The sequence below is a fragment of the Hipposideros armiger genome, unplaced genomic scaffold (genome assembly GCF_001890085.2).
Source record: "Hipposideros armiger isolate ML-2016 unplaced genomic scaffold, ASM189008v1 scaffold_49, whole genome shotgun sequence".
Classification (NCBI taxonomy): domain Eukaryota; kingdom Metazoa; phylum Chordata; class Mammalia; order Chiroptera; family Hipposideridae; genus Hipposideros; species Hipposideros armiger.
In genome coordinates this window covers 1,108,750-1,124,185 of record NW_017731399.1, presented here as the reverse complement: position 1 = coordinate 1,124,185, position 15,436 = coordinate 1,108,750, and the positions used below count along the sequence as shown (strand labels likewise).

The following is a 15,436-nucleotide window of genomic DNA, read 5'->3' as shown; positions in this document are numbered from 1 at the left end:
GGGTGACCATTCTTCCAAGCTGTGGCTGCCTGGCCCACCCAGACCTCCAAAACTGGGATGTCTGTATTTCAAAGAGTTGGAAACATTTGGACAAGTACCTCGGAGCCACCTACCTTGAGAACCACTGCCCTATGGGAACCTTGGCGGGGTAGGGGGACAGTGAAAGTCTGGCCGGTTAATCCCCATCCAACCTTTGGACTGTGGGTGGGGACCCTGGATGGCACTTGGCAACACTGTCTGTGTCTGATTACAGGGAACATTGAGTACAGCTGCCCGGCCACCAACGAGTGTGAGATCACGAAACGGAGGCGCAAGTCGTGCCAGGCCTGCCGCTTCATGAAATGCCTCAAAGTGGGGATGCTGAAGGAAGGTAAGGGGCCCTGCACACCCACGCGAGGCTTCACCCAGGCTGGGGGGCCCGGGCGAGGCCCAGCTCACTGGGAGTCTCAGACCCCGTGGAGAATACAGGCCAGCGGACTCGCAAACGGCTCCACGGGGTCCGCAGACCCTAGACGTCCATGCATGCATCCCAGGTGAGCACCCTTCCGCCTGGCGTGCCCATCTTTCTTTTCTCACATACCCTGCAAACAGGTTTGCAACCTCCAGCTCCTGCCTAAGCTCTCCACTCCTAAAGGAGGCAGAAGGTGTCAGGAAGGCAGGAGTTGGNGCTCTCCTAGACTGCCCTTAAGAGACCACGGGAATTCTGATGAATTAATCTCATCACTTTATCAAGGAGGCACTTACAGAAATTACAAGGCCACCAGCCTGGCGTTGCTGGCAGCCAGCCGCTGGGGCCATAAAACAAATTGAAAGGAACAAAAATAAATAAATAAAATTAGAAAACTCTCTCTGTCACCCCCACCCCACTCCCGCCCACGTGCATGTGTGCGCACGCACCCATGCATGTGCGCGTGCACAAACACACACACACACACACACACACACACACACACACACACACACACAAAGGTGTGCAGGGCCTCACTTGAAAGGTGATCATGGCTTGAGTTCTTGTTGTTACTGCTCAACCCTCTTGTCCTGGTGGAGCACCAATGCCAAACCAGCAGTCACTTATTGACCCCCTGCTGGGACAACGACCCTTACAAACCTGGGACCCATCTTCCTTCAAGGGATGATAGACTGGCTATGCAACTACCAGGGAACTAGAAAAGTTAGCAGCGTGCAGATGGCAGCACGAGTTAACCATGCCAGCTAATGTAGGGCCATGGCTCACTGCAGTGGTTCAGAGCAGAGACTGGAGCCAGACCACCTGGGCTCAAGTTCTTGCTCTGCCTCATCCTGGACTCTGCTCACCATTCTCATCTGTAAGATGGAGAGAAAGATGTTTACCTCCAGGGTTGTTGGGAAAATGAAAGGTTCAGTATATGAAATGCAGAACTGTAGCTGCTTCATCATAAGCACTGGTCAGTGTCAGCTGTCAGTGTGCATTGAGCACCTACTGTATGCCTGGCACGTGAACTACAGCTGGCCTAAGAAGAAGCAAATAGCTGCAACACCGGCGATGGGGAGGAGAAGGGACACCTACCTCAGGGGACCTGGAGATGCAGGCAGGCCGGGCGAGGAGGTGCAGGGAGCAGAGTGGGTTTGTTCTAAGCAACTGGAGCGAAGGCCTGGAAGCCTAGATCACTGAGATCCAGGAACTGATAGTTATGCAGAGAAACAGAGATGTGGAGGCTGGAGACAGAGGGGGTAGGGGCATGAGCCAGGCTCCACAGAGCCCTCTAAACCAGGATAGACGTGGGCGAATTAGTCTGTGTATGAGTGCTCCTCGTTTCTGTTTATCTTTTTCGTTTTACCCTGCTTATGTGAATATTGAAATTATTTCCCAAGAAGCCACATAAGCCAGCCCGATCCAAGAAACAGTTAGGGTTAGGGAATAGAGGTGCACAGGATCTGTATTCTTTCCTCCCTGTCCCGTCCAATTCTTCAGCAGAGAGGTTGACCTCCAGCCACCCCCGCTCTACGGGAAATGGGATGGAAAAATGTTCAGGCTGGCCGGGCGTCAGAGAAAGAGAGAAAGAGGGAGAGAACTCTCTAAGGTGCCCTGGGCAAATCCACCTCTGTGAGCCTCAGTTTCCTCACAGGTACAAAATGGGGATAAGTGTACTTGCTGAGCCGTGGTGAGTACTCAGTACACAGCACCTTGTCATTGGAGCTCAGTCGTTTCATTACTTTGAAGCACTTTGTCAGCGGTGGAACCTGGTTCATACTTGTCCTCAGAAAATCCAAGAGTAAATGGTTTCCATATGCCGCATGGGGAGACTGAGGTGCACTGAAGCCTGAGGACAGCCCCTCAGTGAGTTTGGATGTCCCAGCCAGTGGGTGACCATTCTTCCAAGCTGTGGCTGCCTGGCCCACCCAGACCTCCAAAACTGGGATGTCTGTATTTCAAAGAGTTGGAAACATTTGGACAAGTACCTCGGAGCCACCTACCTTGAGAACCACTGCCCTATGGGAACCTTGGCGGGGTAGGGGGACAGTGAAAGTCTGGCCGGTTAATCCCCATCCAACCTTTGGACTGTGGGTGGGGACCCTGGATGGCACTTGGCAACACTGTCTGTGTCTGATTACAGGGAACATTGAGTACAGCTGCCCGGCCACCAACGAGTGTGAGATCACGAAACGGAGGCGCAAGTCGTGCCAGGCCTGCCGCTTCATGAAATGCCTCAAAGTGGGGATGCTGAAGGAAGGTAAGGGGCCCTGCACACCCACGCGAGGCTTCACCCAGGCTGGGGTCCCGGGCGAGGCCCAGCTCACTGGGAGTCTCAGACCCCGTGGAGAATACAGGCCAGCGGACTCGCAAACGGCTCCACGGGGTCCGCAGACCCTAGACGTCCATGCATGCATCCCAGGTGAGCACCCTTCCGCCTGGCGTGCCCATCTTTCTTTTCTCACATACCCTGCAAACAGGTTTGCAACCTCCAGCTCCTGCCTAAGCTCTCCACTCCTAAAGGAGGCAGAAGGTGTCAGGAAGGCAGGAGTTGGAAGTTCTCTGTTAAGGACCCCCCATGGGGGGCCCTCCTGTGGGGGCAAGCCCCCTCCACCCTGGGAGGGGTAGGCTTGAGATGCCCTTTTACTTCTCAGGAACCCATGGAATTTGGGTGTGTAAAGATCGGAGACATTCAGGCCCAGAGGACACATAATGCACCCTTCACCTGCGAAGGACAGCTGCTTCCTGGCAGGTGGACACACTGTCACCTGGAGGATGTTTTCCCCCTTCCCTGTTCCCTGCCTCCCCATCCACTCCCTTTATTTTCCTTTCTCTTCCCTTTGCCTTTCTTTCTCCTCTAGAGCTGTGCCATCCAACATGGCGGCACAAGCCACAGGTTCTGAGTGTACAAAACACGCCAGATTTGAAAGACTTACTAGGATGCTGAAAAGGAGTGTAAAATAGTGTAATAATTATTTTTTAATGATTGCATGTTGAGATAATAATATTCTGGATGTATTGGGTTAAACATATTATGACATTAATATCTCATGCTTCTTTTTACCTTCTTTAGCGGGGCTGCTAGGAAATTGAACATGGCATGTGGTTCTCATTAATTGAGCTGCACTGTTCTAGATCTCCCCCATCATCACCTTCCCTGTTGATCCGCTCAGGTTGATGACCGCCATGGAGTACCACTTTGGGGGGATGGGTATTGCATGTGTGTTCATGTGTGTTCCTCCCCTTCTTTAGCTTTCAAGGGGAGCCAGTGGAAATTCTTACAGATCAGCTTTTGTGATTCTGGGCCCTGGGATCTTTCCAGAAGTGGGAGGAGGCAGGAACAGCAGTGTCTGCTGATGATGGGATTATGGGAGGGGCTGGGAGAGAAAAGGAAGTGGTAGGACTGGAATGCAGTCCCTCACAGGGAGGGGGTTTCTAGGAGCCCAGCCCAGCCTGTAAGAGCCCCAGGGGGCACCCCTCCCATCCTCCTCTCCCGGGACCCTCGGGGGAAGAGGATCCAAATTTAAGATGCCTTGTCAGTAGGTGACTTGGACCTTCTCAAGTCCTGGAAATCGGAGGCTCCCTCCCTCCATTTCCCATTCCAGGTCCCCCATCTTCACCTCAGCGCAGCCCAGTGCCTACAGCTGTAAAACAGAAGCTCTTCAAGCATTTCCTTAACTGCCCCTGTGTCTACATAGCACATTGGCCTTTTCACTGCATTTCTCATTAACTCTTTAAACCCCTTTGAGATGAGAAGGCCAGCTGGCTGCTTCCTTGGGAGATCAAATGAAGAAACAGCCCTCTTTCTAGATTAAAAACGGACTGTACTGGACCTGCTGACAGACTATGTGTTGGTTCATTTTGACTCTATACAATTTTGGTCTTAGCCCTGTGTAGGGCATGACCCAAGCTGGCGTCTGAACTGGGTCCCCTGGCTCCCACACCAGGCTCTTTCTGCTCCTCTGGAGCACCGTGGGGTTCACAGGTGAGGAAACTGAGGCACGCAGGTCCCCAGGAGCATGCTTTAGTGCTGGTGCCATTGGGAACCAACCTAAGGATATCTAAGCCTCAGAGAGGCTACTTGCTCTTGAGTCTGAAGACGAGGGCTGCCATCTTGTTCTGGGAAGCTAGCTGTGAGGACACCGGGTCAAGCTGGGGCCAGCTGTACAACAGCCTTTCCTGTTTGAAGCACATGGCCTGGCCTCTCTGCTTACTTTCCAGCACCTGAGGAACTCAGAGCAGCAGAAGAAAGCTGCGTTGCTATTAATGTACTCCTGAATTTTTTTTTTAAAGATTTTTATTAAAATATAACTAACATACAATATTATATGAATTTTAGGTGTACACAATAATTATTCAACATTTATATACCTAAAGAAGTGATTCCTCATGATAAGCCCAGCAACCATCTGACATCATACCACACTATCACACTATTACTGACTATATTCCCCGTGCTGTACATTAATTCCCATGACTTGTTTTATACCTGGAAATTTGAACCTCTCATTCCCCTTCACCTCTCCCCCTTTTTAAAATTTTCAATTATAGTTGGCATTCAATATTATTTTATATTAATTTCAGGTGTATAGCATAGTGCTTAGACATTTATAAAATTTAAGAAGTGTTCCCACTGACTGGTCAAGTACCCACCTGGCACTATATATAGCTATTACCATATTATTGACTATATTCCCTATGTTTTACTTTACATCCCCATGACTATTTGTAACTACCAATTTGTACTTCTTAATCCCTTCACCTTTTTCACCCTGACCCCAACCCCCCTTCTATCTATCACCTTGATAAATTTAGTACCCATCTGACATGATACATAGTTATCACAATATTATTGACTATATTCATTATGCTATACCCTACATCCCCATGACTACTTTGTAACAACCAATTTGTACTTTTTTTTTTTTAAAGATTTTATTGGGGAATTGGGGAAGGGGAACAGTGTTGGGAAATTGGGGAAGGGGAACAGCCAAGTTGTTGTCCTTCAGTCTTAGTTGTGGAGGGCGCAGCTAGCTCAGCTCTAAGTCCAGTCACCATCCATCTGCCCGTTGGCAGCTCGCAGTCGCTCAGCTCAAGGTTTTGTGTTCAATCTTAGTTGCGGGTGGGCGTAGCCCACCATCCCATGCGGGAGTCAAACTGGCAACCTTGTTGTTAGGAGCACGTGTTCTCACCAGCTGAGCCATCCTGCCACCTGTTGATAGCTCAGCGGCAGCTCAGCTTGGGCGCAGCTCACTGACCCATGTGGGAATCGAACCAGAGACCCTGTTGCTCTGAGATCGCGCTCTTAACCACTGAGCCACTCGGCCGGTCCCCAATTTGTACTTCTTAATCCCTTCCCCTTTTTTACTCACCCCCAACCCCCTTTCTGTCTGGTAATCATCAAAATGTTCTCTGTATCTATGAGTTTGTTTCTGTTTTGTTTGTTTGTTTATTTTGTTCTTTAGATTCCACATATAAGAAATCTTATTGTATCTGTCTTTCTCGTCTGACACTCCACTCAGCACAATATCCTCCAGGTTCATCCATTTTGCCACAGATGGCAAGAACCCATTCCCTTCCCTGGCCAAGCAATATTCCATTGTATGTACTCATATATAACACCTACCCTTTATCCATTCATCCATCAATGGACACCCAGGCTGCCTCCACATCTTGGCCATTGTAAATAATGCTGCAATGAACATATGGATGCATATGTCCCCTCAAAGTAGCATTTTTGTTTTCTTTGGATAAATAACCTGTAGGGGGATTACTGGGTCCTTTTTTGTCTCTTGTTGTATATAGCCTTTGTTTTAAAGTCTATTTTGTCTGATATAAGTATTGCTAACCCAGCTTTTTTTTTTCTTCCATTTTCATGAAATATCTTTTCCCATCCCTTTACTTTCAGTCTGTGTGTGTCTTTCAATCTTAAGTGAGTCTCTTATAGACAGCAGATGTAAAGGCCTTCTTTTCTTATTCAGTCAGCCACTCTATCTTTTGATTGGAGCATTTAATCTGTTTACATTGAAAATAATTGTTGATATATATGTAGTTATTGCCATTTTATTATTGATATTTTTTTTTTTTCTCTTAAAGAAGTCCCTTAAGATTCCTTGTAGTTCTGATTTGGGGTTAATGAACTTCTTTGGCTTTTTCTTGTCTAGTTAGCTCTTTACCTGTCCTTCAATTCTAAATGATAGCTTTTCTGGGTAGCATAATCTTCATAGTAGGTTCTTGCTTTTCATCACTTTGAATATTTCCTGCTGGTCCTTTCTGGCCTGCAAAGTTTCTGTTGAGAAATCAACTGATAGTCTTATGGCAGCTCCCTTGTAGGTAATTAACTGCTTTTCTTTTCTGCTTTTAAGATTCTTTTTTTTTTTTTTTTGTCTTTAAACTTTGGCATTTTAATTATGATGTGTCTTGGTATGGGCCTCTTTGGGTTCATCTTATTCGGCACTCTGCACTTCCTGAGCCTGTATATTTATTTTCTTCACCAGATTAGGAAAGTTTTTCATCATTGTTTTTTTCAAATATGTTTTCAGTTCCTTCTGGTACCCTTGTGATGCAAATATTGGTATGCTTGATGTTGTCCCAGAGGTCCCTTAAACTATTCTCATTTCTTTAGATTTCTTTTTCTTTCTGCTGTTCTGTTTGGGTGTTTTCTGCTAACTAATCTTCTAAACTACAGATTCAATCCCCTGCTTTATCTAATGTACTGTTGATTTCCACTAATGTATCCTTCATTTCTGTTATTGTATTATTTATTTCTGACTTTTTTGTTTGTTTGTTTTCTATCTCCATTTTTATGTTTTCTATTTCTTTGTTGAAGTTCTCCCTGAGTTTACTAAGCATCCTTAAAACCAGTGTTTGGAGCTCTGCATCTGGTAGGTTCTTTTTGTTTAGTTCTTTTTCTGGAGCTTTGTTCTGTTCTTTCATTTGGGATATTTCTTTGTCTCCCCATTTTGGCTGCCTCCCTGTGTTTGTTTCTATGTGTTAGGTAGGGCTGCTATGTCTCCCTGTCTTAGTGGAGAGGTCTTATGTTGTAGGTGTGCTGTGGGGCTCAGTGGCACGGTCTCCCTGATCATCTGACCTGGGTACTCCAGGTGTGTTCCTTGTGTGGATTGTGTGTTCCCTCCTGCTGTTGTTGTGCCTTGGCTGCTGTTTGCACATTAGTGGGAGGGGTTGATCCTTGGGCTGATTGGTTGTGAGGACTGGCTGTGACTATAGCGGAGGAGCTGTTTTGCAGGGACTGACCCTAGGGAGTAGGATTCACTTTAGCAGGTCTCTGGTGCCTGCCCAGTTTGCTCTTTGGGTGTGTCATCCTTGGAGGGAGCCAGGTGATGCTCTGGCTGGGTCCAAAGCAGGCCACTGGGTGTGCCAGCCCTGGGGCTTCCCGGGAGGAACCTCATAGCTGACCAAATTCAGCCACAGCCTGGGGCCACCTGACATGAGCTAGAAAGCAATCCGCAGCCCATGCTGGGCTTGGAGGTGCCTCAAGAGGCCAAGCAGGGAGCCAAACCTGGCTGTTGCTAGTGCCAGGCTTAGGGCTGCTCATCCAGAGGTACAGGACACACCAAAACCAGATTCTGCTTGTTTGGGTCTTGTGAAACTTTGAGAGATTTTAGGAAAGTCTGCAGTAGAGCCAAGACCAGCCATTTATATGGAAAAGCTACTGGAAGCAGCTTGGGTGGGCCCAAAAGTTAGGTGGGGTGGGGTTTCAGGGAATCAGCGTGAACAAAGGTGTTAGCCAGGTTGGTGGAGACTCAGATATGGCAGCCACCTGCATCTGCATGCCAGGAAGGGGGAGGGCTCAACAAAGAAACAATGGCTTCTGCCAGCTCCTTTGTCTGAGGAAAAGCTTCCCCTCCAGCCCTTGTCGTGAAGTCAGATAATTCAGTTCCTCTCCATCTGTTCCTGGTGCCTTTCACGCTGCTACCCTAGCTCTGGAGCTCAGAGCAAGTGAATCCATCAGTGAGTAAGTCTGTGCACGGGCCCTTTAAGAGGGGCACCTGGGACTGCAGCTGCTCTTGTGTCACCCAGCCACAGTCTCCACAGGTTTTCATAGCCAGAAGTTATGGGGACTTCTCTCGCTGGGACTGAAACCCTGGGCTGGGGAGCCTCATGTGGGGCTGTGACTCCTCGCACCTCCAGGGGGGATCTCTTCACCCGAGATATCCCTTTTGATTTTGAATGGTCACACACAGGTATGGGACCAGTCTGTTCCATGTATCCATACCTTCTACCGGTCTCCTTATTCTGTATGTCCTTAGTTGTAGCACTTCAGTTCAGCTAGACTTCAGGTGATTCTCAATGATGGTTGTTCTGTAGTTTAGTTATAATTTTGATATGGTCACGAAAGGAGGTAAGCACAGCATTTATCTACTCTGCCATCTTGACCAGATCCCTACTTCTGAACTTTAAGGAATCCTACAGGAGTTGGGGTGAAATGACTGTTGCACCCTCAGTCACACACCAGTTTGAGGGGAGCTGGAGCCAAAACATGGCGCTCCCCACATTCCATGCTGTGCCTGCCCCCTGTGGCATAGGTCAGGGATGAAGGAGGCTTCCAACCCCAGGCCACCTGGATTGTGAGCTAAAGAGCAGGGGCGGGAGAAGCAGAGATGAGAAAACAGTGAAGACCACCACTTGTAATCCCTGGACCGTCTTGCGACACTGAAAAGTCTCTTTAGGTACTACCCAGTGGGGGTACTTCCTAGTGGCCCCCCAGAAAGGGAATGAGAGGGGGAGCTAAGTGTGCAATTGAACAGCAACAGCAGCCCAGGTACCTGGCTGACCAGTTAAGAGACGTGAGATGGATGATGTGTGTCCCAGGACGAGGGTGTGGGGACTCGGGGACGCAGGCCTGAGAGAAATGCTGCCTCAGGTGGGGAGGAAATGCAGGGTGGGTGCCAACTTTGACCAATCCCTGTTGTAAGTAGCCCTGTGGTTGGCCAAGGATGTGGAATGCGAGACAGGGCACAGTATGGCCTCTAACTAGGGTAGCAGCCTGGGGCATCTGAGGCTGCCTACAAGAGTGGGCAGAGTGCTGAGGTAAACGTCCTGGGGTCCAGCCTGAAGAGGCCCTTTCAAGGAGCTCTGCCTAGAGGAGGAAGGGGCAGCCGCCATAACACGCCCCTCCCCCATCCTCATCCCAGCACTGGCATTTCTAAATCCAAAGGGGGAAAGATGACACAAAGGCTCCCAATGTGGACAAAGCAGAGTGCCTCCATTTAGTTTCCGTCCCCGCAGGACAGAGCCTTGGCGAGATCCTGGGATCTGAAGCTCCACGGGGACCGGCCCCTAACGAGGTGTGTGCCTCATGGAGGAGCCTGGGTCCCTGCCAGGCAGGGGCTTTTGGCAGCTGCCCTGACTCCTGCTTTTGTTTGGGTGTCCACCCCCCTCATGTGCAGGAGCCAGGCCCCCGGGACCAGCGTGGGCTCCTTGCCTCCCTCTGTCTTCCCTCTGGCTCTGACCTGACTCTGAAAGGCAAACTCCAGCTTTCCCCGGGCTGCTCCCCTCTTTAAGTTTCCACAGTGGGCCTCAGGCATGGGAGAGCCGGGGTCTGGTGTCCTGGATCTTGGGGGGACAGGGGGCCGGGGAAGGGGAGAATATGGTTGCCAGCCTTCCCTTCCTCCTCATGTCACCTGCACATCTGAACGCTGTTTCCCCTCTTCTGTCCAGCAGCTCTTTTATAGTTTTTCCTTTCTGAAGTCAAATAACCTGGGAGACTGCTGCATGATTTGAGGGGCCCAGCAACTGCTGGGGAAGAGGTCAGACATGTGGCTTCCGTTGGCTCAGCCTCTACCTTGAAGCTGCTGTTGGCTCTAGAATCAACTGTGGAATGTAGGGATGTCCAAGGGCCTGTATTATTTTAAACAAACCCAGTATATGAAAATCTGTATTTTCAGGGGGAAAAACGTGATTATTCTCTTTATAAAGAATTGAATACAAAGTCTGCACTGCGTTAGGAGTTGGTGCCCATGTCTGCCTCCTGGCTCTGAGGCATTTTTGCTGTCTATATTATTCTCACTTATGCTTCTGGCCTTCATTTCTTCCTCTATAGAGTAGGGGCATTGAAACCAGCTCTCCATCAGCCGGTCAAGGTAGGGGCCAGATGGGTCACCCCTTGGTGAAATCCACTGTGGGATTGCTTTAAGATGTCAGCTTTCTGGGCATGTTATAGTAGTATTTGATTCAAAGACAGCCTCCTTTTTTTTTTTTTTTTGTTAGAAATTTTATTGGGGAACAGTGTTTTTTTCCAGGACCCATCAGCTCCAAATCAAGTAGTTGTCTTCAGTCTAATTGTGGAGGGCACAGCTCCGTGGCCCATGTGGGAATCAAACTGGCAACCTTGGTGTTACGAGCCTGAGCTCTAACCACCTGAGCTAACCAGCCGCCCCAAAGACAGTCTCCTTTGCACTCAGCTTTTCAGCAACCTGTCCATCGTGTGGGTTTGCTGATGGGGATCTTAGAGGTGACAAAAGTCCTGGGTTGGCCCCGTCTGGGGTCTAAAATCAGGATGAGAGGTTCTCCTAGGAAGCCAGTGGGAAAGCTCTCCCCTGATAGGCCAGCTTTGCAGCCTGGCTAGGGTGTGGCCAGACAGCCTCTAAGCCAGAAGAGCCTGGAACACCATTTGCCGCATTTCACAGAGCCCCCTCCCCACACCCCCAAGTCTTTTAGTACAGCTCTGGGGGTTCAACAACTCTCCCTAGACAGCTTGTCCCTGCAAACTTCACCTTCTCCTCACCTCACTTCACCTCTCTCAAGCCACTGGCCTCCTGATCCCACTTCATTTCCTTCTCCCCTTCGCCCCCTGCCTGTCTTTCCCCAAGTGTCTTCTAAAAGATATTTGATTTCAGTGAAAGCTGGGCTGACATCCATGCAATATGCTCTCGCTCTCTTTGTGCTTGTTGGGAAGGCGGAGAGCTCCTCCAGGGATTCTGGGTAATTGGGTTAGTGGCCAGCTCATGTCAGGAAATTAAAAGGCGGCCCTGATCAGGTTCCCCTGCATGGGACTTAATGGCTTTGTATTTATAGAGTATTCTACCTCTAGCCCATGCCAGAAATACCACTCTCCTGGCCCCGTGAATGAAGAAAGAAGATGAGAGATGGCTTACCTTTAAAAATTCTTTTTCTTTTCCAAAATACATCAGCGTTCTGAAATTAACCAACTCTCCTGCACTTCAGAGAACAGCTTTGAACTAGAGCCCAAGAACTCTGATGTATGTTTGGAGCCCCCGGAACACTTTCCATCCTACCTGCACACACAGACAGACACACACACACACACACACACACACACACGTATATCTGATGGCTCACAAGATCATTCCATGTGGCCTGTGACCTCTGGGTCACTCAGGCACGATGACCTGATGACCTCTGACTGGGGAAGTGTTGATTGAATGAAGTCATGGGAGATGATCTTATCTGTGCTGAGTCCTTGTGACTGTTCATTCAGGGCTTTCGGTGGTTCAAAGCATTGGATAACAGGTTCAGTGGTCATACAGACCCAGTAAGACCCCAGCATCACCACTTATCAGCTCCTTGGGTGATTTACTTAAGCCTCTTTCAGCCTCCCTTTCCTCTTCTGTAAAATGGGAATAATAATAGTAGCCATTTTCATCTGGTGCCCACTTTACAGGGAAAGCCCCTAGAGTTGTACCACAAAGTAGAATGTTGGTCATTGATTTGGGATAGACACTCTTCATCATGTGATAAAATTGGTTGTCTTCTGTGATCTAGAAGGCAGTTTTGAATCTCCCATCACCTCTCTCTCCGTTCCTTGGCTTCACATTTTCTGGAAGAAAAAAAAAAATTAGAAACAGTCAAGTGGGGGAATTTCTTACTTTCCATTGCATTTAGAATAAAATCTGAACACTTTACCCTGGTTTTCAGGACCCTGCCTGATCGGGCCCCTCCCCGCCTCTTTGCTGCCATCTCCCCCCATTCCTCTCCTGCCCCCTCACTCCTATTCACTCTGTTCCAGCCTCACCAGTTTACTTTGGATTTGCAAGCATGACAGACTCTTTCCCACCTTAAGGTCCTCAGGCTGTTTCCTCTGCCTGGGATGCCCTCCTCAGGACTGGCTCCTCCAGGTTCAACTTCAGTGTCATCTCAGAAAAGGCCTCTCTTCCCACTGCATCGCTTTCTACAGTATCCCCTTGTTTACTTCCTCTTTGAATTTCTCCCGGTCTTATGTATTCATTTGTGTACTTGTTCACTCTGACAGCCTGTAAAACAATTATTCTTGATTTAGGGATTCACAAATCCTTTTGAAAATCCAGTTAAACTCTACTATAAAATACGCACAAGTACCAACACATAACATTTTGCAGACAACTTAGGAGTTTCACAGAACCCGGGAAGCCCACCTAAGAGGTTCCTGAAGCCAGATTAAGGGCCGTTGTCCGCAGCATCAGACTTTTAGAGGCAGAAAAACCTGAGGAACCATCCAGGATCCAGGAACGCAACTTGCCTTTAGTTGGACTGTCAGGTCTAGGGTGGGGAGTGGCTGCCTAGAGTGCATGATTGAAAAGGCTTTTTAGGCAATGCCTGGGATCAGTAGGCAAGAATGTCACGAGCGATTAGCAATGTCTGCCACAGACTAGGAAATGGAGGGCTGTAGCACTGCCAAAAGCTATTTGCCATGCCTGATCTGGTGCATCTGAGTTTAAAAGATTTGCCCAAGGCCACGGAGCTAGTAAATAACAAAGCTGGGTGGCATCTAGTCTCCTTGGTTATGCAAGAATTCCTTCTAAGAAGCCTGTTTCAACTCAATGTAGATGGCTTGGCCAGCAGTGAAGCCCATAGCCCTTCCTCCAAAAGGAAAAAAGAGGGAGGGAAAGGAAGGGGAGGCTGGGTGGAAAATTTTTCCTCACCCGGTGTACAGTTTGGGGGACTTCTTGGTCGCTGGGGATGCAGCCATGGCACAGGCTTGTGGAAATGCTCTTGGGGATATGGTACCCCGGGTGAGATGGGTCCCCAGGACAGAGCAGCATGAGATGGGTCCTTCTCTAGTCGGCAGGAGGCAGGGGGCTCATCCCTCAGTACCAGTGTACCTACCCTGGACCAGTTCCCACGAACCCCAGAATATTGGGTGGCATGTCCCATGAGGCTCTCTCTCTTGACTTTCATTGAGTCCAGCATGACGCACTCTGTACCGTGATGATGTGGCACCCAGCTGAGAAGCAGCCCAAAATAGCCGTCCTTTCTGAGGCAGCAAGGTGAGCTCACCTGCCATCCAGAAATCCCCACAGGGCAGGTGGCTGAAGACAGTCCCACGGATGCAGAGGATGTGGACAAGTTGTCTGGGTGTTCTGCTGGGCTGTGATGCCCATCAGCGTGCCCACATGACCCACAGCCTCTAGGCCCTCAGGAGCTCTGGGTACCCACACCACCCTCGGGTGTTTTTCTCTTCTTCCTGGAGATGGGTCAGCTATAGTTTGGGAGAACTTAGAGGCAAAGAGTCAACCCCAAAAAGCCCCCTGGGAAGAACACAGGTCAGATAAAAGTACGGAAAAAACAAAACAAAACAGATTTGGTGCAGAGCTCCCCAGACCTGGCAGATAATCAGAATCATTAGGGGACCTTTGAAAAATTATCCATTCCTGGACATTATCCCAGAGCTACTGACACAGGGAGATCAAGATTCAAATCCTCCCTCTGACATTTCCTGGCTACGTGACCATGAGCAAGCCACCCGGCCTTTCTGAGCATCAGTTTTCACATGGGAAATAATAATCAGGTATTCTGCCTCCCTCAACATTGTTGTGCCGATCAAAGGAGGTATGGAAATAGCTTTGTAAACCGTGGACCATTGCATACACGTGAACCTGCTTCCATTGTTAATTAACCAAGGACATTAAATTTGAGGGAGGGGAGTGGGATTTCCAGGTATGGGGAAGAGAAGGGTCTTCTTGGCTCTGAAACCTTCGCAATGTCAGGAGGGACCCTGCCCTCAGACAGGACAGCAGCTCTGCAGAGGAGGCAGGAGAAGGACATGGGCTCAGAGGTCTTTCCCTCTCCGGCCTTGGCCGAGCCTTTCCTGCGGGAAGAGAAATGTGACAGGGCCAGTGCCTGGGATAGGCTCTGGGCCAGGTGCAGGGCCGCGCTTTTCAGAGCTCTCATTGGTTATTTTTAGTGCCTGGGCATAAATGAAAGAAATTTAAGCTGCCCCCCGCTGCCGCTGCCCCTGCACACTCGGCTATTTTTACTTCCGAAAGACTGGGCTCTCGTCCAGCTTAGGGAAGGAAACCAAGAAGAAAGGCGTGGGGTGGAGGGCAGCGGGAGTTATTTTACTTCCATTAAGAAAAAAGTCAGAAGCCCAATCTTATCAAGTCAGCAAGTGGACATCTGATCCAGGACGTGGCAGCCGCCAGCTCTGGGCGCTCTGACAAGCCTGCAGTAGGTTGGAGAGGTCAGCAGATGGGGCATGGGTTCCCCAGAGGTTTGGGGAGCTCCACTCCCCTCCTCCCAAGGAGTTTCTGCCCCAGAGGGGTCCTGCAGCTTCTTTGCTGTTTCCTGTGCCCTACACTGGGAAGTGGGATTAGACACTGCAGACAGGGGACAACAGCCCAGTGATGACACTGGTGGGGTGGGGGTGGGAGTATGACTGCAGCCAAGGGGAGGGTCCCTGTCATAGTGTTGGACAGAGGCGACCACTCTGCCCTGTGGGCATATTCAGGAGCCTGCCTGTGTTGAGGCTGTGTGCCCCTGGGCATAATATTTAACCTCTCTGAACCTTAGTTTCATGTGGGTTCTGTTCACATCTGCCCCATGGTGGTTATCACTAAGAGGGTGTTTCTCTCTCTTCCCAAAAAGGAAGCTGGCAGTTCAAGCCAGATCTTACCGTCTTCAATAGGCAGATGAAAGGAAAGAAATCACTACTAAATGCCTACTGCGTACCAAGCATTTTGTTATGCTTCACACATTTTATGTTACTTAATTCCACTAACCTGAGAAAGGTGAAGTATTTTAAAAAAA

At 49.2% G+C, this 15,436-nt stretch overlaps 1 protein-coding gene and 1 long non-coding RNA gene across 2 annotated transcripts in view; one reads left to right on the top strand and one right to left on the bottom strand.

The window, feature by feature from the left end:
- ESRRB (estrogen related receptor beta) overlaps positions 1-15,436 on the top strand; it is a 109,727-nt gene that overhangs the window by 67,108 nt on the left and 27,183 nt on the right. The window contains 1 exon segment of the mRNA XM_019640426.1: positions 254-370. Within this exon segment, the coding sequence (XP_019495971.1) occupies positions 254-370 (117 nt within the window).
- On the bottom strand, positions 12,081-12,917 carry LOC109381604 (uncharacterized). The gene is made up of 3 exons (XR_002123784.1): positions 12,826-12,917; positions 12,489-12,684; positions 12,081-12,251 (listed from the first exon to the last, which is right to left on the bottom strand). It is a non-coding gene; the product is annotated as an uncharacterized LOC109381604 (long non-coding RNA).